The sequence below is a fragment of the Trachemys scripta genome, chromosome 3 (assembly GCF_013100865.1).
Source record: "Trachemys scripta elegans isolate TJP31775 chromosome 3, CAS_Tse_1.0, whole genome shotgun sequence".
NCBI classification, from domain to species: domain Eukaryota; kingdom Metazoa; phylum Chordata; order Testudines; family Emydidae; genus Trachemys; species Trachemys scripta.
Window position 1 is genome coordinate 124,395,836 of NC_048300.1, and position 26,819 is coordinate 124,422,654.

Genomic DNA, 26,819 nt, shown 5'->3' on the forward strand with positions numbered 1-26,819 from the left:
CTGACGGAGAGTGACCCTCAGTCTGTGCGCACTGAGCGGAGGAGATTCAGGCCAGACGGGGACTTGCTGAGGGGGGCACGCGCTGGCCCTGGGGGCAAGGGCAAGGAAAGGGGAGAGCTAGGCGGGGGCTGTCTCACTTTGGGGGCGGGGTCTTGTGGGGGGAGGCTGAGCTGATTGGGGAGGGGGCACTGGGATTTGGTGAGTTATAACGCGTTTGGGGGATCCCCCCCCCTCCACGTTTTCAAACTAGGGAGTCTCTGGGGGCTGTGATGCTCGTGGGGGAAAAGCCAGTTTGTTTAGTTCCCCTCGTTCGCACCCCAAAACCTGTGAGTCTTGTGGTTAAAAGTTGAATCTAGACACCCCCTCCCCCCTATGGTTGTAAAAGAAGAATTAGAGTAATAGTAAAACATTTTAAAAAATTGAAGTTGGCAAACATACATGGGTTTGATTGGCTAAAAAATTATCTCTGTGCAGATGGGAAGCATTAGTGTGGCCAGCATGTAATTATTTTTACACATCTAGAATAGTAGCTAGAGTCATTAAAGATCCCACCTTATGCATTGGCAATAATGTATTTAAAGTTGCATCTGCTTAGTAGGAGAGCATACAGTGGCTTGCTTTTCAGTCAAGGTTCCATGGCAACTTGCCTTAGAAGAGGCAAAAGTTTAATCAAGCCCAGTCTATGTAGAAATATCAGCCTCTCCTGTCAGAGATATACAGTTATGGCATCGTGGATAATAGAGAGATATGGGCGAAATGATGTGCTACGATTTACAAATAACATGATGTTCCCTATAATACATTTTCCAAATGAAGTCATTATTAAAGTCCATGCTGCAAGTTTAAACCCTATAGATGTTAATATGAGAAGTAAGTGATTTATTTTGAGTAGGAATTATTATATTTTTGTGTATTTTAGTGTTGATTAAGTTCTTAACATAACATGGTTCATACTGTAAATATAATTTTATTATACCTCTATTATTCTTATTAAATTGTTGTTGTAAATCATAGTCCAAAATGTGCCTGTGGCTCCAATAGTTTTTAAACAGGGCGGTTTGGAAAGATATTCCATGATTATTGTGGGAAAATACTCTTGCAAAACTTTTTTTCTGTTAAATTGTCAGGGGAGAGTGGTGAATTTTAGACTATAGTTCTGCATCTACCAAAGCAAAATTAGGCTGGGTTGTAGCCCAAGTAATACAAGCAGCTGGTTGCTGCTCTTCACAGACTTAAAACTCATGATCAGAATGAGAATCAACTTGCAACCCAATTTTAAAGTGTTTTTCTTCTTCTGTTAGTTTGGTTCCGATTGTGCAAGTCCCAGGCCTGCACTGTGCTGAGTTCCTCTTGCAAAACACTGAGCTTCCTCAACTCCCATGACAGTTGGCTCATAGAATTCATTCCCAAAAATGTTTATTTCTCATCTTTGTCCTAACTTCCTGTTGCATAGGTGCCTCAGTGGCTACTTTTATTGGACCAACTTCTGTTTGTGAGAGAGACAAGCTTTCGACCTTACACAGCTCTTTTTCAGGTCTGCTGTCCACTGAATTCAAGGCTTTGGACAATCAGTATATTTAACTGATTGATCATTGCCATTTGATGTTTTTCTAGTCAGACAATTTTTCTCAATAGCAGGCTCAGAAATCTTAACAAAAACTTAAAATAACAGAAAATCTTATATTTCACTGTTTATTCACAGCAAGATGCAATCTTGCATTTCAAATTTTGATATTGGCTTTAGATGAAAATTGAAAGAACTTTCTATTTTTTTAAACAACTGAGCTTAAAATTTCAATGATAAAGCAATTACCGTATATATTCGTTTATTAGCACGTTCGTTTATAAGCTGACCTCCCCCCCCTCCCCCAAAGGATTGGTAAAAATAGCAAAAACTGTATGACCCTTTCATAGGCCGGCCCTATATTTCAGGGGTTGGAAACCTTTGGCTCCCGGCTCGTCAGGGTAAGCGCTGGCAGGTTGGGACGTTTTGTTTACTTGGAGTGTCTGCAGGCATGAAGCCCCTCAGCCCCCTGTGGCCGTGGTTCGTGGTTCCCAGCCAATGGGAGCTGCGGGTAGTGGCGCACCACTTCCCGGAGCTCCCATTGGCTGGCAATGGCGAGCTGTGGCCACAGGGAGCCGAGGGACTCCATGCCTGCAGACGCTCCAGGTAAACAAAACGACAGTGTATTAGATATTCAATTCAATGATTCCATAGAGTTTAAAATCATCAAAATTTGGTGTAGACCCGTTTATAAGCCGACCCCTGCTCTTTGATGTGTCACATTTTTACCAAAAATATGTGGCTTATGAATGAGTATATATGGTACTTGCAATTTAAAGCTCTTAAAAAGCCCTGATCCTGCAATGAGCTCCATCTTAGCAAACTCCTGAGCCTACACAGAATTCTGGATGGATCAGGGATCTGCCTGCACAAAGCTCCTTGTGAGACTGAGGCCTTAGTTTGTATTCTGGGGTCAAAACTACTTAAAACATTGCAGGTTGTTTGTTATAGGATTGTTTGTCCAATCATGCAATCCATACTCATCTTAGGAGGCCTACTGAAGCCAGTGGGAACATTTGTGGGATTAATGATTGCAGAATTGGCCCTGTCAATGCTCATGTACCTATGAAAAATAAATTAGACATCTATGAGATAGTCGTCACACATGAAATGATTAATTGTTATCATGAAATAACAAATGTCTGTCAGTGTGATGTCTAGTATCATGTTATAAGTAGCTAGCTGGTTTTATGATATTTAATATTTTTATATGTATTGTGCACCAAACGGGACATAAGAAGAAATATTGCAAGACTTGTTGATACTTAGTTGTATAAACTTTTTTAAAACATAAAATAATACTGTTCTGCTTGGTTCTAGTTCTTTAGAGATAACATTTTCAGAACTATAAAAAATCAAATTTCAGGGGTGTAAAGTTGCATTATGCACAGACTATAAACCTTGCTCACTGGTCCGATTTGTGCAGTTCTATAAAAATAATCATTGATATTTCCTACTCTGTTAAACCATGTTTTATAGATGGTTATGGAGCAGCTGCTTTAAATATGAAACGTGATCCACTGAAATTGAAAAGCACCGGGAATGAATTTCCTCTAACACTTGGTCGAGATGTATCTGGTGTAATTATGGAATGTGGGCTAAATGTGTCCTATTTCAAACCTGGAGATGAGGTGATGTAACTTGTCTCATTTTTCTAACTTTATGTATGTTGAAAATGTAATATGAAGTCAATATTTTTCTTTGCAAATAACTATTTTTTCTTGCCTACCTGCAGCCTACATAAAAACTGGGTTGCAGTAACTTTTTTTGAACTTTTACTTGTTTTTTCCTGCAAAATATTCATATGGGCTAGTTACCCCATTTGTTTATATTTAGGGTCCATTGAATTTGCATATGTTAAAATCCTGAGGTGGGGGTTTCTTATATTAAAAAACAAAATACCTGAAGCTGCTTCATCTTGATTGAAACTAGAATTTTAACAGGAAATTTCTCTTGAGTAAACCTTTATTACCAAAAACTCTGACATAGTTGAAGAGCCAGCAAATTTCTGAGCCCCATATAAATCCTTATAAGACTTGCTTTTGACTTTTTTCAGTTTTACTGGAGGAATGTTTTTCTCTTTCAGGTATTTTACCAGCTCATGGCCTTCTAGTAAGATATGAACTGTTTAATGTAATCTGCTTTCTCCAAAAGTTTATATTATACACAGTACAATCCATCTTAGTTATATGGCCCATCCATGCTTCTATTAATCATTCTTCTGTAGTTTGTTTTAAGAGAGCAAATGAAATCTTTTTATAGTGAACTCCGATCTAGTGAAACTGATATTCTGTATAATTAATCTCTACTTATGCTACACTGAAGTTGTGCTCGAGGTTGGAAAATGACTTTTCTATGATATAGGTTCAATATTAAGAAAATAATAAAAGTTGAAATGTGTTTTCACTTTGGTTTTAGGTATGGGCAGCAATTCCTCCCTGGAAACAAGGCACTATATCAGAGTTTGTTGTAGCTAGTGGAAATGAGGTAACCATACCAAAATTTCAATATAAAAACAAAAATTTCAGCAGACTTTGTTTCTTCCAAAATCTGTGTAAATTGCTTTTTCACAGTTTTTAAATTTTATAGATTTTTAAAAAAAAATATTTTTCTACTTATGTAATCAAGATATTTTGAAACATGGAAAATTCAACAGCTGAGGTTTAGTATAGCTTGTTTTAATTTGAAGCCTTGTGTAGTCCACTTGGTGGGTTGAGTTAAATCAGGGATTTAATTGTAATTTAAATTAGCAGGCAGGAAACCTTGATGTAAATAATAATTGATTTTAATCTTGTTTTATATTTATCTTTTTTAGTTATTTTCCTAAAGGAAGGTTGATGCTCACTGATTGGTAACCATTAAAACTTGTGGATTCACAACTAAACATAGACTTTATAATAAATGTGGTTGTGACGGGTTCCTTCCCAGGTGCCACCTGGAGCTGGGGTACCACTGAGCCCCCCCGACCCACCAGCCTGGGCTTCCTTTACACAGTATTGCTGTGACAAGCACTCTCCATTGAAAAACCAAGATGATGTCACTCCCCTACCTTATATAGCTTTTGAATATGGCGGGAACCCTTTGTTTCAAAGCTTGGTTCCCACGCCAGTCAGTGGAAAAATACTGATATACCAAGATGGAGTCCAGCAGCAGGTGACCTGGTCACATGTCCCAGTAGTGTCACAGCAGCCTTGACTCTGAGGCTGTCTGCAGTGTCCTCAGGAATGCCCCCAAGTGGGAGATAAGCTTCTTCTAAGGCCTATTGTTTTCTCTAATGGCCCTTCCCCACCCAGCTTTTCAGAATGAAAGCATCTTGTCTAGTGAGCGTTCCCCAGGTGTAAACACATTTGTAATACAGATACATAGTCAATATTCCTAACCTCAGATACAAAAGTGATACATACATAAAAATAGGATAATCATATCAGGAAATCAAAATCTTTTCAATGATATCTCGCATGACTTATCTTGCATAAAATACATCATAATTATTCCATAATCATATCATATATATCATAATAGCTCTATGAAGAATATGGGGTGCAGTGTCGGTACTATTTTTTGTTACACATTAGGAGAATAAACTATACACATGTATATTGTGCTATATATTTGTTTAAATTGTATTCAGATTCTAAATTTGTTACATTTTATTTGAGCAAATGTGAATGATACATTTCTTATTTAGTACATGATTCATCTTTTACTTATGATTTGTGTCAAGCTCTATTTGCATGGAAACTAGAGTCTAGTTAAAAATTCACAAAATCAGCATTAATTTTTTTAGTAGTTAAATAAAACTACCTTATATATGCTGAATACATAAGAAAAAAAGTTAATTTCAAATGCAGAACATGTTTTAATAAACTGATTTATTAAACAAAGTTGTTAGTGAATTGAATGGATTGTTTCTGGTCACCATGTCCTTCAAGATTCTAGAGCTAGAAGATCTCATTCTCTCACACTTAGCTTTTATTCATAGATTGGAAGAGGAAAACAAGCTTTCCCACTTTTTTCAGCTCCCAGCTGTTTTCTTAACTTTGAATGAACTAGCCATTGTACTGAACTAGTTCAGTAAACTGAAATTAAGAAAATATTCTCTCAGCACCTGCAGTCAATGCTCTTGCTGTCAAAAGCTGGGTTAGTAGCTTAGCAAACTCTAGTTCAGCGGTTCTCAAACTGTGGGTTGGGACCCCAAAGTGGGTCGTGACCCCGTTTTAATGGCATCGCCAGGGCTGGTGCTAGAGTTGCTGGGGCCCGAGGCCAAAGCCAAAACCCGAGCCCCACTGCCCGGGGCCAAAGCTGAAGCCTGAGGGTGTGAGCCCTGGGTGGCAGGGCTCAGGTTACAGGCCCCAGCCTGGTGCTGAGGCCCTTGGGGTTTGGTTTTGGCCCCCTCACCTGGGGTGGGAGGCCTCGGGCTTCAGTCCCCGCTCCTGGTGTTGGGTAGTAATTTTTTTTGTCAGAAAAAACGACTCTAGTTCCAGGTACTTAGCCAGTGACTTCCTCCAGTTCAGTAGTATGACTCTCTTTAAAAGTTTTGCAGCAAACATTTACTGCTTAATATTATTTTTTATTTAATTTAAGTGATTTTAATAGATTATAGAGAAGGTTTATTTTTTTAAATGAAAAATGTATTTAACGTAAATCAAATGATTTTTTTAAATTGAAATCAATATTAAAACTTTATTTTTATCAACCCTGGTAGTCCACAAATATATTATTCATTGTGATTTAGACATGACTGATCTTCTACTTTAGATCTCTCACAAGCCCAAGTGTCTCAGTCACATGGAAGCTGCCTCCTTACCATATGTCGGTCTAACAGCATGGTCTGCAATGAACCAAATTGGGGGATTGAACCAAGATAATTGCAGTGGGAAACGGTAAGTGACTGGTCCTGGTGCTAATATGTTTGCATTAACTTTTGTGTGTTTATTTTTTGTATAGAGAGCTAACTGAATTTAATTTTTTAAGATAGGTAAAATAAAAAATTGAATGTGCAGAGTCATTCCTATATGCACAAAATGGTAAAGCCTTTGAATTTGCACTAGTATGGTAAAGATACAGAGATGACATAATGGCTGAAAGTTTACTTTCTTAATTCAGGGCCTGAACTGCTAACCTTTATTCTGACAAATAGTCCTATTAATTTCAGTGGGGCTATTTACTTAAGTAAAGCTTGTAGAATTAGACCCTCAATTGTTTTGATGGGGTCAGAGGTCTTCTCACCTCAGCTTCCTTCTAAACAGAAGGAAAATCCAACTTGGTCCTGATCTTATAAACACTTACACATGTTCTTAACTCTGCTTATGTGAGTAGTTCATTAAAGTCAATGGGACTACTCACATGAATAAAATTAAGAATGTGCATAAATGTTTGCAAGATCTTGACCTTATACTTTCTGACCTCCTGTTATCATGGAGTATTATGTTTTAATAAAACATATTGTAAAGGACATTGGATTTAATGAAAATCTTTCATCTACATCTTTGGGAGATACTGAAGTAACTGGCTGTTGTGTGCCATGGTAAATTTCATTATGAAAATATCAGGAAAATGTTTGTTCTAAAGGTCAACTATTTTCTGAGAAAATAAATTATTCTTTGAAATTGCTTCTGCTCTTAAAACTATTGGTATTACCCTGTAGTAAATAGTAGAACTTTACACTTATCTCCCTCTTTATTTTTTAAATGTTTTAGATCATTTTTCGTTTTGGTTAATTTGTTGCATGTAAATGGGATTAATATCATTTAATGAAGTGCCTTTGGGTTAAAAAAAATTAAAAATGCCCTACCTAGGTTACAAAACTTACCTAAAAGTGAAAGCACTTTTTAAAAAACTTTTATTTATACTGTTTCTTTACTTTTTGCATTTGCTTCAGCTTAAACAATGAAAAAAAACTAGTGAGTTTTACTTCCACATTCTCAGTCACCATGTACATGTTCTGTTGTTGCTAATAATTACCCATATGCGCTTATAGATTGCTTTATAAATAGTGTAAATAGTTTCCAGTGTATAACATTTGGGTGGCAAACAGACTGTGGTCAGCCCTTGGGTTGGGGTAATGAAAAAGTTTTTTGACTGCTTGTTTTCTTTCTGGAAATTTACTTAGTGCTCTTTGCTTCAGATGTGCAACTCTTGTACCATGCACAAAGAAGACCCATGTATCCTGGAGGCTTTTAGAATAAAAAAGATAACCCTCACCAAAGCTGTTCCAAACTTCCACTGAAATATTTTACTTAGGTCACTCTTCAAAAGATGAATTTTCAACTCTTTAGCTATAGCTTTCTCCAAAAAGTTAATGAGAAAATCGCAAATTTTAAGTTACGAAGAAAATTGGCAAGGTGTTTGGCAAAAGTATGTGCCTTTTTTTTTTAAACCAAAATGTTGAATCCAACATCCAGACAGTATACTACGATCTTGAATTGCAAAAGCAATTTCCTTCATCCCCAGCATAGTGAGAGGATTTAAATCAGAAACATCCTTTGCTTGAAGATACTGAAACTTCAATGAAACCACCACGGGGTATCAGATATTTCAGAACTTCAGTCTTTTGAACAAAATAGTCACTAAAATTCTGACTTGAATATTCCTGCACTGGTTAGCAGATGGTTTAAAATTTACAATTCCATTTATAGGCTTCAAGTAACACTTTCTTATAAGTCTATGTATTAAAGATTTAATAGAAAGTATCTAGATGAAGTTTGTAAAACACCACGATTAGAGTGCTGTATTGAGGTCTCGTATCACTAAGACTAGATTATTTTAACAAAATATTCTGCAGTGTGTTTAGTAATATACTATGAGGTATTTATTACATGCAGGTAAAGTGAATGTACACTTGTCAAAATAAATGCAAAACGTGTTTTATGATGCAGTAGCTCTGATCTTTATCTTATTTGCTCATTCTCAACATTTGGTATTCTGTAATCTCTTCCAATTATAAATGAAAATTAGCAGAGTTCTGCTCAATTTACAGTAGAATTTCTAGAAAAGAAATGTATTTTGGTTTAGTTCAGCCTCAAAATTACTTTTGCCTAGTCTACTTCATGACATGTTTTTTTCTGTTAGCTATAGAGTTTAATAATGTGACTTACATTCCATGAGTTCTAAAATGTCCCAATACTGTAAATACCACCACTTTAAACAAATATTTTCTCTTAGGTTTACATTCACAATTGATTTTTCTGTTAAGGAAATATCGCAACACAAAACCAATGAAAATTTGGTGCATAAAGTATGGGTCTAAGCTTATGAAGTGCTAACCTTATTCAGTTCTTTTGGGGAGAAAGGGTGGAAATAGTGCTTCCTTTAAGTTGTCTTTTGATGAAAATATTATTGGCCTACAGTCCCACTTCTGGATTAGTGGAAAACTCAAATGAACAAGGCAAAGAGCTGCCTTGCTGTACTGGAAGATAGTGTTATTGTCATAGAAGCGTAAGTTGACAGCGTTACCTCACATTTTTAGTCATCTGAAAGGTTAACTGTCCAAAGGACCAATTTTGAAAGAGAAACAGAGCTGTTAATTTCACATAGCCTGGTATCTGAGACTGTAAGAGACATTCAAGTAGAATGTTGTTAAAATTTTGCACTTTTTTTAAAGCTGACATGTTGGCACCTCCTCTAAAATATAACCCTAGGTATTTGTTATGATTGCTGCAATGCTGTATTCATCAGACCTTTGTCTTAGCTGCCACTTCTCTCCTACATTCATGTTCATCTTCCTGTTGTAATCCTCCCCCTCATGTAAATAGGATCATCAAGGAATCTTTGTGTATATTGGGTATTTCGTTAGTTTAATTCACGTGGATTCTTACATGGTGGAATTGTCTTGCTATGCAGTTAGGTTTTATCAATTGGAATTGCTCTTGTTTTACAGAATATTAATTTTCGGCGCTTCAGGTGGAGTTGGTACCTTTGCTATCCAGGTGATGTATTACAATAAGCCCAGTGTGAGTCTTTCATGAAAGTACTCTCTGATCAAGGTTTAAGGGAAAGGAGGTGGGGGCTGTTGGTGGTGAATTAGCAAGCTACTGAATGATCTCAGTGCAAGCCCAAAGGTAAGAGAGTTTGAAAATAGTTTGAGATTTATCATTTCCATCTATTTAGTTATTATCTTAGCCTAAGTTAGGAAGGAGTAGGCTTCAGGGGCAGAGAGGTTATGGGTGTAGGAAGTGAATGATTACACTTCAAGGCTTTAGTTACTGGGAAGGAGACTCCAATTTCCATGTGACTTGAAATCTGTTATATGTTTTGATTAGATTTCCTGCCTCCCTCACCCCCAAGTGGAATAAACTGGTATAAATTGATAATGATTTCAACAAACTGCTTTGTTTTCTGATGTACATTCTCCTTAATGTGTTAATGTTTTTATGTGCATCAAATATAGTGTAGTGGCTTAGAATGCAATTTCCCCTCCCCACTTTTTTAATCTCAGTTAAAAGGAGGAGGTGTTTTTTAATGAGCTATTCATCTTGAAACTTGTTCTTAGTACATTTGAATTAAATTTGGGGCTTTTGATTGAAAGCAATGTCCCTTACACTCAAGCGTCTTTGTCTTCAGAGTATAAACAAATACATTTTAGATGATTGTACCACTAAGTGTTTTTTTTTTCAGATTTCAAAGTTGTAAATAAATGGAGATATACCTATCTCATAGAACTGGAAGGGACCTCAAAAGGTCATTGAGTCCAGTCCCCTGCCTTCACCAAGTACCGATTTTGCCCCAGATCCCTAAATGGCCCCCTCAAGGTTTGAACTCACAACCCTGGGTTTAGCAGGCCAATGCTCAAATCACTGAGCTATCCCTCCCCCCCTGTAATAGCCTTTAGAAGAGCATGAGAGAGTTTTCAGTAGTACGCTATCTGCCTGAGCCTTGATAAAGCAGGTTGCTAAATGAGTTCAGTAAGAAAGGTTGAGCCTGCCACTGAGTAGTTGTGATCGCTACCTGTCATCATGCAGAATAATTCATTCCTGTGTTAGGTTTATGGTTGGCAAATATCAAAGAAGATATTGCAGTGAAGAGTGAGAATAATGTATACAATAGAGGGTAAATTAAATAATTAGCAACATTCCTTTCTGTTTGAGCAGCTTTGCAGACTATAAACTAACCAGCCACCCTCCCTATGATAAATTAGTGAAAGTTTTGCTCTTTGAAGTTTGCAGATAGCCGGATTATTGTTTCTAGTGAGCTGATTTACAACCAAATAGTGTCTTTACACTAGATTGGATATATCTTTTTTATACCTATGGTACACTATAACCGTATATATCTATTTACACACATTTATATATTATTATATAGCTTAATGCTTTCAGATTCTTATTAGTTGTACATTCTTAGTATGTTAGAAAATGGTGAATGATGTATTGCTGTTTACTAGATAATTAACTTTTTGCTCATGACTTGTGACACGCTGCATTAGGATGGTAACTGGAATTTAATTAAACACACAAAATAGCATACAAATCTTATTTTTATTAATGAAACAAGTATTGAATAGAGTTCATGATCTTTTCTGATATATTTACAAAGCTTGAGCTCAAAAGTTAGATGTTTTTTCCCCTGATGCTTTTTTTATCTAGAAAAAGAGCCTTTAACTCAAAGTTTTTGATAGAGGCTTAGGGATTTGGCATAGTTGTTTTTTCATTTAAATATTTTAAGAGATCATAATTTTACATAACATAAACATAACGTAACATATATTTTGTATTAAATTCAGATTTCATTTTAAACAGGTTTATTTTTAAAAAGAATATAATTTAAATAAAAAAATCTATTTGAATTAAAAAATCTGATTAAATTTAAAAAAAAAAAATCATTATTTTTTATCTACCTTGATGGAACGTGGTTTGCACTTTGTATATTAGCAGCCAAGGGCATACTTAGGTAGTCAGCAGCATCTGAAGAATTAACTGTCCAAATGGCCAACTTTGAAAGGCACACAGCATTTTATTTAAGGTAGCCTGGTATCTGAGATCTGTAAGAGGCATCAAAGTAAAAAATTATTATAACTGCATGTACTAAACACTGTTTATGGCCGGGGTGGGCAAACTACGGCCCAGGGGCCGCATCCAGCCCTCCAGACGTTTTAATCCGGCCCTTGAGCTCCTGCTGGGGAGTGGGGTCTGGGGCTTGCCCCACTCTGGCACTCGAGCCAGGGAGTGGGGTAGGAGGCTTGCCCCACTCCGTGCCGCTCCCAGAAGCAGTGGCATGTCCCCGCTCTGGCTCCTACGAGTAGAGGCAGCCAGGGGCTCTGCACGCTGCCCCCACCCCAAGTGCCGCCGCAGCTCCCATTGCCCAGGAACTGTGGCCAGTGGGAGCTGCAGAGGCAGTGCCTGCAGACAGGGCAGCCCACAGAGCTGCCTGGATGCGCCTCCGTGTAGGAGCCGGAGTGGGGACATGCCACTGCTTCTGGGAGCTGCTTGAGGTAAGCACCGCCCAGAGCCTGCACCCCTGATGCACTGTGCCCCTGCCCCAGCCCTGAACTCCCTCCTGCCCTCCGAACTCCTTGGTCCCAGCCCAGAGCACCCTCCTGCACCCCAAACCCCTCAGCCCCACCCCAGAGACCACCCTCACCCAGAGCCCTCCCCCCCGCACCCCAACCCTATCCCCCAGCCCGGAGCCCCCTCCCGCACCCATAACTCTTCATTTCTGCCCCCCCCCCCAGCCCGCACCCCCAGCTGGAGCCACCACCTCCTCCCGCACCCCAACCCCCAATTTCATGAGCATTCATGGCCCATCATACAATTTCCATACGCAAATGTGGCCCTCAGGCCAAAAAGTTTGCCCATCCCTGTGTTAGTGAGTTGCCCTACGCGGTAGCACAGTGCACCTGCTGTGCTCCCTCTCTATTGCAGATGTTTATTTGGATTCTGTTGATAATGCGATGTTGGTCTTCTGAGGTATTTTCACTATTTAAATAATTTTTAAACCTTAGAATTTTTTATGTTTTTTATATATAGCTAATGAAAGCTTGGGGTGGTCATGTGACAGCCGTTTGTTCTCAGGATGCCAGTACCCTGGTGAAAAAGCTTGGAGCAGATGATGTGATTGATTACAAATCTGGAGATGTAGCAGAGCAACTGAAAATGTTACCATTGTATGTACTAATGCAGTTAAATATTTATATAGTACAGTAGGGGCATAGGCAGCAAGCAGACTCCCTTGCATGTACCTTTTGGGTTGCTCGAATCCAAAATTAGTCTGGCAGACTCCCTGCCTCTGGGGTTTTGAGCCTTCCTGTTTGCAAAGCCTTACTTTCTAAAGCAAGCTGTCTGCCTCCCCCCTCTTTGAATGTGGCTGTGAAATGAGTATCATAAATACAGACTGCTCTGCAGTATTAAGTCAGAAAAAAATAGGTTAAGTCAATGGGGAAGAATTCACTCATTTAAACACATTTCTATAATGATAATGATTTCCACAACTGTATCAGCTTCCCTCCAAGGATCTCAAAATGCTTACAAACATTAATGAAAGACAAGGTGGATGAGGTAATATCTTTTACTGGACCAACTTCTGTTGGTGAGAGAGACGAGCTTTCAAGCTACATAGAGCTCTGCTTCAGACTTAACTGCTTCGTGCCTCAGTTTCCCTTTCTGTAAAATGAACCGTTGGTGTTGGCATACCTCACACAGGATTTGCAAAGCTTAATTCAGTAATGTTTGCAGTGCTGCTGAAGCAGGCCTGAAGAAGAGCTCTAGGCTCGAAAGCTTGTCTTTCTCACCAACCAAAGTTGCTCCAATAAAAGATATTACCTCACCCACTTTGTCTCTCTAATATCTTGAGACCAACACAGCTATAACAACATTGAAAACATTAATGAATTAAGCTTTACAAGTTTGTGTAAGGTAAGTAAGCACTAATAGTTCATTTTACAGAAAGGGAAACTGAGGCATGGAGCAGTTACGTGACTAAAGTCTGATAGCAAGTGTGCAGGAGAGCTGGGAATAGATTGAGCTTTTCTGGAAGCCTAGTCCAGCTGTCTCAGATAAATAACAAATGTTTCAAGATAAATACATTTATATTTAAAATGTATTGTTTAAGAGTTTGCCTTGGAATTAGTTGTTTGTTAGGAATTCCCACCTTAAGGATTTTTTGCTTGTTTTTTCTTAAAGAATTATTCAAATATAAATTGTGATAATTATATTTGAATCTCATAGACTCATAGACTTTAAGGTCAGAAGGGACCATTATGATCATCTGGTCTGACCCCCTGCATGCTGCAGGCCGCAAGACCCTTCCCTGGACTCTGCCGTTGAAGTCCCCAATCCTGTGTTTTAGTGACTTCAATCGGCTGAGACCCTCCTGCTAGTGATCCCTGCCCCATGCTGCGGAGGAAGGCGAAAAACCTCCAGAGGCTGAGCCAATCTACCCTGGAGGAAAATTCCTTCCCGACCCCAAATATGGCGATCAGTAATACCCCAAGCATGTAGGCAAGAGTCTCTAGCCTGACCCTTGTTGGCCATTATGCTATTTACGTACCATTGCTTGGTTTTCCTTGGCTACTATGTTTTACCATTAAACCATTCCCTCCATAAACTTATCTAACTTAATCTTAAAACCAGACAGGTCCGTCGCCCCCACCGTTTCCCTTGGAAGGCCGTTCCAATATTTCACCCCTCTGACGGTCAGAAACCTTCGTCTAATTTCAAGCCTGAACTTCCCCACGGCCAGTTTATATCCATTCGTTCTCGTGTCCACATTAGTACTAAGCTGGAATAATTCCTCTCCCTCCCTTGTATTTACCCCTCTGATATATTTAAAGATAGCAATCGTATCCCCCCTCAGCCTTCGCTTTGTCAGACTAAACAACCCAAGCTCCTCTAATCTCTTTTCATACGACAGGTTTTCCATTCCTCTGATCATCTTAGTCGCCCTTCTCTGCACCCGTTCCAGTTTGAGTTCATCTTTTTTAAACATGGGAGACCAGAACTGCACACAGTACTCCAAATGAGGTCTCACCAGCGCCTTATACAACGGAAGAAGGACCTCCTTATCCCTACTAGATATACCTCGCCTAATACATCCCAAGACCGCATTGGCTTTTTTCACCGCCACGTCACATTGTCGACTCATAGTCATCCTGCGGTCCACAAGGACCCCTAGGTCCTTCTCCTCTTCCGTTACTTCTAACCAATGCATCCCCATCTTGTAACTAAAATTGTTATTAGTCATCCCCAAGTGCATCACCTTACACTTTTCACTATTAAATTTCATCCTATTTCTGACACTCCAATTCACAAGCTCATTCAAGTCTCCCTGCAGAATATCCCTATCCTCCTCCGAATTTGCAACTCCTCCCACCTTCGTATCATCCGCAAACTTTATCAGCCCACTCTTGCAATCGGTTCCGAGGTCAGTTATAAATAGATTAAATAAAATGGGTCCCAAACCGAACCTTGAGGCACTCCACTAGTAACCTCCCTCCAACCCGACAATTCACCCTTTAATACGACCCGCTGCATTCTCCCCATTAACCAATTCCTTATCCACCTCTGGATTTTCATATCGATCCCCATGTTTTCCAGTTTAACCAATAATTCCTCATGGGGTACAGTATCAAACGCTTTACTGAAATCCAGGTATATTAGGTCCACCGCATTTCCCTTATCTAATAAATCCGTTACTTTCTCAAAGAAGGAGATCAGATTCGTTTGGCATGATCTGCCCTTCGTAAAACCATGCTGTAATTTATCGCAATTGCCATTAACCTCAAGGTCCTCAACTAGTTTCTCTTTCAGAATCTTCTCCAGCACCTTGCACACTACAGATGTTAAACTAACAGGCCTGTAGTTACCCGGATCACTTTTTTTCCCTTTCTTGAAAATAGGAACCACGTTGGCTATTCTCCAGTCTAACGGGACCACCCCCGAGTTTACAGATTCATTAAATATAATCACTAATGGGCCTGCTATTTCCCGCGCCAATTCCTTCAATATTCTCGGATGAAGATCGTCCGGTCCTCCCGACTTAGTCCCATTAAGGCGTTCAAGTTTTGTTTCTACCTCGGATGCGGTAATCCCCCATCCTGTATGCCCGGGGATTAAATAGTTTGAATTTCAAACTTTCAAGCAAATATTGCTTGGGAGAAGAATGTGAAGCTCTAGAATATCTTGAAACTATCGTAAGGTGGGTCTACACTTGCAGCAGTATGTAAAGACACAGCACGCCCCGCTAGCACGGGTATAAATAGCATAGGTGAGTAGAATGTCCTACACATCTGAAAAAAGAACAGGAGTACTTGTGGCACCTTAGAGACTAACAAATTTATTAGAGCATAAGCTTTCGTGGACTACAGCCCACTTCATTCATATATATATATATATATATATATGCATATATGCATCCGAAGAAGTGGGCTGTAGTCCACGAAAGCTTGTGCTCTAATAAATTTGTTAGTCTCTAAGGTGCCACAAGTACTCCTGTTCTTTTTGCGGATACAGACTAACACGGCTGCTACTCTGAAACCTACACATCTGAATCCTACATGCACAGGCAGTCTTTCCCCTGTCTGCACTGCTATTTTTAGCACTGTAGTGTCGTGCTGTCTCCCCATTGTGGGAGGCTTTTCCTGCAGTGAAACGGTCCAGCAGCTCCCCTGCCTCTCCCCTGACAAAGCCTTTTCCTCACTGCAGTGAAAGGCCCCAGCGGAGGGGAGCTACTGGAGCCTTTCCCTGCTGCCTCCCTGCTGTCAGAGCCTTTGAGGACTACACCACAGTGAGTGTGGACACAGCTTGTCTTTCACATACCCTATATGCTGCTGCATGTGTAGGCCAATGTAATAAAGTCATAGTGACTCTAAACAATTAGGGTGATGTTCAGTTTAGCTACAGTGAGATTGTTAGTTGGCCCTGAGATGGTTGTATCCTGTCTTTAGTGAATGACCAGTAACATATAGGTACAATCTCTGTGTACAGTGAGGCTGGGTTATAATTGTCAAAGTCAGACTCAGGACTCACAGTTTGTCAGACCACTCTGTTTATCAGCAAAAGTGCTCTGCTAAACACCCAGATAATGTGAGTGCCATGCAAGGCCCAAACTATCTTATTTATTCAGATAAAAAGGGCGCGAACTTAACAAGATGAAAAAGGGAGCAGAACTGATAAGTTTACCTGGGGCTAGACACACACATTTTATTTCCTTATTAACTCTTACCGATCTGATCTCCTGTTAATGTCCCACCATCAGCTTAAGTGGACCCATTGTTCAATACAATGTTTCTCTTCCTGTCAACTTTATCTCAACATTCCTCATTCCTGCTTAAAGGAACATACAGCATTTCTTTAATCCATTCTACTTTTACAATATAATTCATTCTACTTTCACATAGTGAACTAGGATTTAGTTGAAAGTCTGGGTCTTCCATGCTACATTCCTGTGCACAGATTGTTTCAGTGCCTTGCGTCTGTAAATGGACATTTCAGCTATAGTCAATCTCTGCTTAGAATCACCTTTTCTCTCAAATAAACAAGTTAATTACAAGACTGTTGGCCTGTTTCTGTATTTTTTCAGTGCAACACCGTGCTTTCCAAACACATTTTTTCCCTGTTTCCAGGTTTGATTTCATCCTAGATAATGTTGGTGGACCCACTGAAAAATGGTCTCCAGATTTCCTCAAGAAATGGTCAGGAGCCACATATGTTACTTTGGTAACACCCTTTCTACTGAATGTGGACAGGCTTGGAGTAGCTGATGGCATGCTACAAACAGGAGTCACGGTTGGAACCAAAACTGTAAAGGTACAGTAACAAAATGGATGCTTTAACTCTATGAAATAAGGAGTTTGATGCAGTTAGTCTCCTGGTACATGTTTTGGGGTTTTTTTGCCTCATTCCTGTGTGCTTAGTTAGGCATGCTCATGCTCTCCCAGCTGTTTTTTCCTTTCCTCCACATACAGGGTTGGTGATAGTTGAGTGAGAACTGATATCTGTCTGGCTGATGTGGGAGTGTTTTGGGTGCCTCTGAGTTAAGATTTTTAATTCTACTTTTTTCATAGTAAGTCCTGTTGGTATGTCTACAGTAAATGCAACAGATGAAATCCTGGCCCCATTGAAGTCAATGGGAGTTTTGCTATTGACTTCATTGGGGTCAGGATTTCACCCAACACATTGTTTGCTCCAGTGATGTGCCATCTTCATCCCTAAAGGAGAGAATTCCCACAGGACAGCTAAGAAACACTTTTTCTTTTCCTTTTTCCTCTCTTCCGACTCGTGTTTCTGGGTGGTGATATTGTTACCCTAATTTTTCTGTCTTTACTTTTTTAAATAATTTCTTTCTGTCTGAAACAGACAGGTGAACTCTTTATTTTTTTAAAGGCTTGTTTTTTCCCTGAACAGGCAATTCTTGCTCTTCAAAGGAGTGCTGTTTCAGCCGTTGCTGTGGCTGCATATTCGAATGAGACCCCAAGTCTAATAATGACACTTTAAAAGGGAGGCCTCCTGTTCATAATGAAGTGAAGTACGAGCCTGGAAAGAAGGCTGTACACATATTGCTCAGTGCAGCTTTCTGCATGTTTACGTTAGAGGCATTTTGTGTTATGTATCACATTTCAATTGGATTTGAAAAATCCAAGCCCTGATTCTGTTCTCAAACCAGATTTCCATCTTTGGAGTTACTCCGGACTTGTATGATTTGAATGTGAGATCTTCTTGAAATTTTAATCAAAATCCCCTTTTTGATTCATCTCTTTCTCCTAGCAAAATTGGTAGGAGTAGGCCCCTGTTTGTCAGTGTCAGCCTTTAAAATGCAGCTATCTTGTACAAATGACACCACCTTTTTCAGCAGAACCTTTAGTTCTGTCTCTGCATGATGTATCCAAGAGTAAAAGCTGGCCTGCAGAATCTATATTACTGACAATGAAGTTGAGCTAGAAAAAGCTGACTTTACTGTCAGAGCCCAGGTTGACCTTGTAGGACTGCCTATATTTGTGTGTGTGTATAATATAGTTTCCTTTTTCATGTATATTTAACATAATTTATGTATTTTAATGAATAATTTACTATACTTACTATACTATATAATATAATTAATTGAACAGTAGTGAATTACATTGGATTGACAGCTTCAAAGATGGAAGGTGGCTGGCTCTTCAAGGAGTGTGATGCGTAGCAGCGACTTTTTTCACATTGCTTCCCTAATGTGAATCAACCCTGCCTCTATGAGTGAGAGAGGGTACAAATAGCTCATTCTCTCTAGGTCTACTCAGTTCTTAGCCACTGATGCAAACACCAAGTGATAGTATGAGTATGCCTATCTGCTGAGAGCTGGGCTGAGACAAACAGCCCACTTCAAATGGGCCACCAACCAGTCATCAGGCAGAAATGATTTTCTGCCATCGCCACCCTGGGCTGGATTTGAACTGATTACATACAGGTGAAAGGCTCTGAATCCCCAGCAGAATTCAAAAAGTGTGACTTTGCACAGTTTACATCTTGTATAAGAAACAGTTTTGCTTGTCTGGCTGTGAAGATAAGGCTTTTATCACAACTAGCCAACTCATGCAGTTGGACTCTGATCTTATTGTGACGGCGCGACATCCATGTGCATACATCTAGTCCACGTGCTTCTGTGACATTTAGATGCCAGAAAATATTTACCACATTTTTCTTAAGATACCTTTCTAGGCTCTGACTGTCTTGTTTAAATGTACAGTTCACATTTTGAGTTTCTTTTGTAACTCTTTATGTGTGTTTGTGTGATCTGTCCATTTCAGCACCTCTGTAAAGGAATCCATTATCGATGGGCATTTTTCACACCGAGCGGCCAATCTTTGGATGAGATAGCAAAACTGGTTGAATCAGGAAAGGTATGTTAGAATCTGTAGTTTAACCCTCTTTATTATTGCTGAAATAAATGCTGCTTTGCCTTAAAAAGTGTATAATTCACAGTTAAGGAATAAAACGGGTCGGCAACCTACAGCACATGTGCCAAACATGGCACGCAAGCCGATTTTAAGTGGCACGCTGTCGAGGTCCCAGCCCCCAGCCCCACTCAGCCCCTGAACGCTCTCCCCTGCGGGGGCAAGAGGCAGAAGCTTGGTCCTGCGGCAGCCAAGCTTCCCCCCTCCCCTGCTTCTTCCCCCAGTGTGGTGTTTTCCTGCCCCTCCTCCTGCTCCCTCTCCCTGCGCCGATCAGCTGATCGCCCTTGCGAGGGGGACGAGTGGCAGCGTGCTCCATAGAGGAGGCAGAGAAGAGGTAGGGACGGGACCGTGGGGAAGGGGGTAGAACAGGGCATATCCCTTCCAGCCCCCTGCCATGAGCCGCTCAGGGCAGGGGTCTGGGAGCACCCCCACGAGCTGAGCACCCCCCTCCACACACACACCCAGCCTCCTGCACCTCCACACCTCTGAACTCCCCCCCCCACCCCGCCCCCCGCCCCCACCCCTCCCCCCCCCCCCAGCCCTCTGCCCTGAACCCCCCACAAACAGCCTTCTGCCCTGCACCCCTCCACACCCCCCCAGCCCTCTGCCCTGACCCCTGAACCTCCCCCAGGTCTGGGGTCCCGGCTGCCGTCCCTTTGCCAGCCAGCGTCCCGGCCGCAGGCCCCGCTCATTCCACTGCCAGCCTAGGTGAATAGAACCCCAGGCTGAAAGCGGGCTGAGCAGGCTGGCAGCATAAGATCAGCATTTTAATTTAATTTTAAATGAAGCTTCTTAAACATTTTGAAAACCTTGTTTACTTTACATACAACAATAGTTTAGTTATATAATATAGACTTATAGAGAGAGACTTTCTAAAAAACGTTAAAATGTATTACCGGCACGCGAAACCTTAAATTAAAGTGAATAAATGAAGACTCGGCACAACACTTCTGAAAGGTTGCCTACCCCTGGAATAAAACATTACAAACTGTTCAGTGAGAGGGTTAATTGTTACTTTTCAACTTTTCCTTCTCGCTTAGTTCTCGCCCAGTGTACAGAATGTAGACATTGGTGTTTCCTACTTTGTTAATAATAGGATTCTCCCCTCTTTTCAGACATAAAATGTATTAGGCTATAGGCAAAACGGGCTACTTTTGGCACTGGAAGTGATTGTTTAGCCTAAACTCTGACAATGAAAATTAAAAAAGGGTGCTGGGGTAGTAGGGACACCTGGTTGGTTCTTCAGTCAAAATGAACTTGACTGTTTCTTCTATCCATGTACCCAACCACCCCCAGACATGTACAGTGCTAGAATATTTAGGGTATTACCAGACACAGCTGACATGCATTGACAGAGTGGTGTGGGGAATCTTGAATGTAATTATTTCTCTCTTTAGGAGTATAAAATTCAGTGATACATAATTTCATCAAGCTCCATTGTCTCTTAAATTGTCAATTGTCATGAAGTTTTCCACAGTGGAATCAGAAAAGGGTCATGATGAGGAAGGTGTACTATTACTTTCCTAATTTTCCCAAGTTTAAGAGCTTGTTACAAGAGAGGATGGGGAGGCTCCTCCTGACAGTGTAATTCGTCTCCCCTCAATCCACACATGCTGGGAGATGCGGTGCTGTAAGAACTGGCCTTGCGTCTCAGCACCTTTTGGGGACTCCCCCATAGTGGGGAAATCTTCAGCAGAGATGCTATGGACAGTTTCCTACTGCCTTTGTGCTGTTGAAGCAGAACAAGGAAGAGAACCTGCCCCTGTGCACTGTTGATTCTAGGACATGAATCTCCAGGCCATTTCACACTCCTGGGGCTAAAAGATGGGTCCTTTTCTAGAAGTGTGTAGGTAATCAAATTATGTCCCCATTTGGATTTCCTTTCTCTCCACTATATATTTCCCCCTCCTCTTCCAGAAACTGATATTTTTAGTTTTGTCCTTCTTTTTTCCCAATTCCTGAATGATCTTTGGGCCACTTCATTGCTGCTATTCACCTTTTTAGTGCTATTGACCAGGCCCACAGGATAAGCTGCACTTCCTATTCTGCCCATATATCCAATATGCCACCTCTGAAGTACTGACCAGCCAGTGGAAAGTCCCAGGATTTGTCTTCACTTTAGAGTTAACTGAGGTGATTGTCACCCGGATATGAACACCCTGGTTAGCGTAGGCAGGCTCTGAGCAGCTGCCCTGCAAAGCGACATTTGAGTTGCTATGTCCACACTGCTGCTGCGCTCATCTGTGTATGTTCTAGGGGACATATCCCATGGTTCTCTGTGCTGCAATATGCTGAGCCACTATGATTCTTTCCTAGTGAATTGTGGGAGTATTTGTCTGTCCTTCTTTGCACATGGGGAATTGTGGGAAGGCATTGGAGGACTATCGGCCCGATTTGGGCTTTAGCCTACATCCCTAGATTGTTCAGTTAGCTTTGGATGAAGCAACCACTAAACTAAGGTCAGAGATTTTTGCGTGTGGAAGAAAGGGGGATTTCAGACAATACTTGGATAAGAGTCCATGTCGACTCTGCAGTGAAGAAGTACCTGCAGAGTCCATCCCTCTCCAGGCCAAGATCAGTTGGAAAGCTTGCCCGCTCCTTCCTAGCTTTGTATGTTTAGATGCTCTGTGTGGATATGCTTTGACTTTAATTAGCTTTTTGTGCTGGTTGGCTGGAACCCAGAGGTATTGATTTTTGAGAGATGTTGCAAAGACTTTCTGTTAAATAACCCATCTCTGTAGGGTTTTTTGTTTTGTTTTAAAAGAGAAAGAACTCTAGAGTTGCATTTAGCTGTGGCTGTGAATCCTGTTTTATTAAAACCCATCTGTTCCTCTCTTCTCAGATAGTATATCTTGCTCACTATGTTCATGAAAATACTCAGTGCTTACATTAATACAATTTCCAAGAGCAAAGCTAACACAAAATGTACACTCTTTACACAGGTGTTGGACTTTATTTGAATATTCAGATTCACATAAATCATGATTAGACCTGGAACTGTGTAAGCGGATACCAGATACTCAAATGTGTTGCTCTCTCTCTTGGTTAGTCTGATGCAGCTGTGTATTCTGTGGTTAATCAGCATTGACTTTCAGGGATCTTGTCTTCGGGGGCGGGAAAATACATCTAGATTTACCAAAAATAGCTACAGTAGAATGGGTAAAGGTGGTGAACAAAACAGCTTCTGAACATGGCGTGGTGTTTTGTTTTCTTAGCCCTTCCCCCTAGGAGTGTGCAAACCACGGGGAGGGGAGACATTTCCTTCTGCTTGAAAAAAACAAACTCAGGTAGAGGGGAAGTGTAAATAGGAGATGCAGCTGCACAAACAGTTCTCCCTTCTTGTTTGTGTTGGATTTATAACACCAGTCAAATTAAACTAACAGTACAAGTGAGTAACACTGAAGAGTGTGTGACATAATATAGAACAATTCCACTGCCTGCTACTAGACTAGAGAGTTCTACAAGAGAAGCTGTTCATTAGAGCCTTTCTCTGCATAATCCAGTGTGTTTAACATGGGGTAAATTAGCTGAATCCAGCCACTCTAACTTGTATTGAGGCGAGCCTGGCCTGGCAAACACAATACGCTTGGGCTGGCTCCAGTCTCTTGTTCCTCCTCATTGTGCTGGAAACGGCTCCAGCTGCTCCTGTTAGTGACGCACAGGCTGTATTTGGTCATTAAACCCCCAAACATAACTGGATTCACTTGGACTTTGCTGTCAGAATTTTATTAATCACGTGTTACTCTGTCATAACTGCAATTAGACAGGAGCAGTATATTGTTTTAAGACACATAATATGTCTGTTTTAATTCTTTAAAAGATACCAGAAGAGCAGCTAGTGTATATGACGCAAAGACGCCCTGTGAATTAGGTATTGTTACCATTTGACAGATGGAGAAAATAAGGCAGAGAGAGAGGTTTGTGACTTATCTAGGGTCTCATAAGAAGTCCTTGGTAAAGCTTTAAATAGAATCCAGAACTTCTCCCTCCCATTCCTGGGTCTTTACCACCAGAGCATGTGTGTTCATATTTGATCATTTTTCATTAGGCATTTCTGACGTTCTAGTTACTTTAAAATCAAGGCGAGAGAAGTCAGACTCTTTGATATATTTTTGTGCACATAATACTCATATTTTCTGGAGATTCTAAGCTTTCATTAAGAAGAAAAACCCTGTTTCTAGCCTTTGGGTTCCAAAGCTACCCTTGAATATGTGACACGAGTAATCACAGCAACTTCAAACAGTGCCTCCAAGAGGTGTGAACTTTCCTCCCCCATTAATCTCACTATGATGTTAAATCTAGAGCCTATTGATGACACTTCTAATGTCAGCATTAACTATTTCATTGCATATCATTTCAGTGGTGAAATGGAGAAGGGGGTGGGAGAGAAGGCCATGGAAGGTGGGACTTGAGAGATGCAGCAGGGAAAGAAATGCAGACATAAGAAAGGAGAGAAACAAAGGCATGGAAGAGGGAGAAAAACAGAAAGGTGATGGGGAAGGAAGAGAAACAAAAGGCAGAAATAGCGGTGTTCCTAAAGGTGAGCCTATTTTCTACTTAGTGACAATAAAGTACCAAACAAAAATGAAATTGTTAGTTGTAACATCAAAGCCAATTCAACTAATGATCTTTGTGAAAACTTCTCATTGACATCAGGGGAGATTCACTGTGGATGCAGGGAGGGGAGTATTGAGTCCTACGTTTATACCTTGGCTCATGAACCATAGTTACAAATGGAATTTGGCCCTTTTCACAGAACGAGTGCCTCTGATCTAGGTGGTACTATGCTTTCATGTCTCAAAATTACAGTGTGTTCTTCACTTCAACCCAAAATACATATTGTGTAAAGTTTGTGGATAAATATGCATATTTATATGCAGTGCATTGTTAGTAGTAAACATTTATATTCATGTCCAAAGACGCAACTCAGGATCAGTGTGCTGGGTGCTGTAGAAACACAGAAAAGAACCAGTGCAGTATCATTGCTTTTGAGCTATGGGGTTTGATTCTTCAGTTCTTGCTCAAAGCTCCTAGGGAGTTTTACCTGAGTAAGGACTGCAGGATTTAGGCTCGTCTGTTCACTTCAGAATTGAAAGGGCCAGTGCATCTCTCTTATCAGAGAAATACAGACCAGCAAGGAAGGATTCAGATTGGCCAAAAGTTTGAAAATTATTACTACTGAGTGGACTCCTAATGCGGCGTTTCAGTCATAGCCTGTTGAGTTCAGAGCTGGGTTTGATACATTTCAGACTCTTAACTAACATTAGCAAATAGGTTTCCTCTCTCTCTCCTCCCCCTTTTAAAACATGTAAGGAGCTCAGTGAAGAGCCCAGGGATCCATATCTATAATGTTCTGTGCATTGTTAAGAACGGAGAGCAAGAGAATATTCAAACTCAATCTGTTTTTTCAGATAAACAATTCTGTAGTGGTGGGTGTAATCCCTTCTCTCCCCACCCTTTAGTATTTAATCCTGTTTCCCTGAACAAGTAAGTGTCCACTGGCAGGGGTCTGATGTGTGGCTGTAAATAGACAGTGTTTGCATTATCCAGTTAATCTCCACTTATTATCATGTATTCAGCAAGCAGGGACACTCCCCCAGCCCGCCTGCCTGTTCACAGGAAGAGATTTTATCTGAGTCAGTTGATTATAGTAAAGGCCAAATGACTCATTGTGCAGTGATATGGTCAGCCCTTTCAGGGGTATCCAGACAATGGACTAATCAGCAGGCCAGAGAAATTTTTTAACGCTTTAGATTGCCAGGATCATCAATTTAGTATTCATGTCTCTAGCGGGGTCAGTGTTTAACTCAGACCAGAGGTTTCTAACAATGGAGCATATGAGCTGTGAGCATTTGGTGGCAGTGATATACGCAGTGTTTTGCATTCTATCAGGTTGGGCTAGGGATTCCTCTGAATCCCCTAGAGCACTATTTTTAAAATGTGCTGTGAACTTTATGTAATATATTGAGAACCTAAGACATAGTGTTATAACCTGATACAAGTAATCACAAGTAGTTCAAAATGTATGTTGGGTCTATGGAGGGTAATAGTCGTTTTTGTTCTGAAATCTTTATATAACCAGTGTTGGTGTCTGGAATTATCCTTATTGTGCCTTTCCTTGTAAATGGCTCTTCTGTGCTTCCACCTGGGGATCATATCTGAGCTCCAACCTTTCCTGATCACTGAGCGATAGCCTCACCCTGCCACAGGCCACGCTCACCCTGGGCTAATCAGTGGTTTTCTCCTGTGTACTGTGCGTTTCTGAACAGTCTACCTCTCTGTTTTAAACTGAAGTGAAGCTCAGCAAATAGATCTTGTTATTTTAATAAGTTATAGGTCGTTCAGGTTCCTCAAGTCACGCTCTGTACAAACAAGTTAGTGACTTTTCCCTGCACTTTCCCCCACTGCTGCTGTTGCTGAAGCAATGGAGGACAGTCAGTGCTGTTACATTTCCCTTGCAAATAGTCACAGCATTTGCTTGATCCACCCCAACCGTATAGCCAAAGCCACTATTGCTTTACCTCCCTGACCCTGATCACTAGGGCAGCACTGATTTTGACCAGCGTAGCAAAACCAAGTTAGTCTTGAACTCAGTCAGAATTGCTCCAATTTGGGGTAGTAGTGAGTGCTATGCAGCATCTGACTGCCCCTCTGCCATTTCTCCATCATGCTGCAAAGAAAACATAGATTGTGTTGCTCCTCTTGTTCAGCCAGGTAAAACTTACACTCCGGAGTGTGATATATCGTGTTGTAGCTGTGTTAGTCCCAGGATATTAGAGAGACAAGGTGCGTGAGGTAATATCTTCTATTGGACCAACTTCTGGTGGTGAGGCAGACAAGCTTTCGAGCTATACAGAGCCCAGACCTGAAGTAGCTCGAAAACTTCTCTCACCAACAGAAGATATTACCTCACCCACCATGTCACTCCAGCGTGTGCATGCTTGATGCAGCTGGCGAATATATATTAGCACAATCGCTTTAGGGGAGAATCAAATATACTAAGTCTGATCCTTTCTTCCAAGTTTCCTTTTGTGTGGGAGCTTACATCTCAGTCATGCATGCTCTTCCACTTGGCACTGCTGATTTGACTTCTGAGTCAAAAATCATTGTGACTTCTTGAAGAGAGCAGGTGACTACTGTGGCATAATAGGTTGTTTTGATTACTAATGTCCTGGCTTTTTGTAGTCATACAAATCAATTAGTAGAATATCAGAAGGGACCTCAGGAGGTCATCTAGTCCAACCTCCTGCTCAAAGCAGGACCAATCCCCGGACAGATTTTTATCCCAGTTCCCTCAATTGCCCCCTCAAGGATTGAACTCACAACCATGGGTTTAGCAGGCCAAAGCTCAAACCACGAAGCTATCCCTCCCCCATTCTTTATTGCAGCATTTGG

General features: G+C 40.7%; 1 protein-coding gene across 3 annotated transcripts in view; it reads left to right on the forward strand.

The window, feature by feature from the left end:
• Window positions 1-150: 150 nt before the first annotated feature.
• The window catches only part of RTN4IP1 (reticulon 4 interacting protein 1), a 28,433-nt gene continuing 1,764 nt past the window's right edge, over window positions 151-26,819 (forward strand). The window contains exons 1-9 of one of the 3 annotated variants that reach the window (XR_004645174.1): window positions 151-870; window positions 3,044-3,195; window positions 3,983-4,051; window positions 6,323-6,447; window positions 9,444-9,492; window positions 12,529-12,665; window positions 17,121-17,304; window positions 19,278-19,370; window positions 23,785-23,964. Coding sequence is in view for 2 of the 3 variants with exons in the window: in XM_034765943.1 (XP_034621834.1) it covers window positions 570-870; window positions 3,044-3,195; window positions 3,983-4,051; window positions 6,323-6,447; window positions 9,444-9,492; window positions 12,529-12,665; window positions 17,121-17,304; window positions 19,278-19,370 (1,110 nt within the window). In the remaining variant the exon portion in view is untranslated. Of the gene's footprint in view, window positions 871-1,516; window positions 1,535-3,043; window positions 3,196-3,982; window positions 4,052-6,322; window positions 6,448-9,443; window positions 9,493-12,528; window positions 12,666-17,120; window positions 17,305-19,277; window positions 19,371-23,784; window positions 23,965-26,819 lie in introns of those variants that run through there. The other 2 variants (XM_034765943.1, XM_034765944.1) reach the window with 2 other exon arrangements.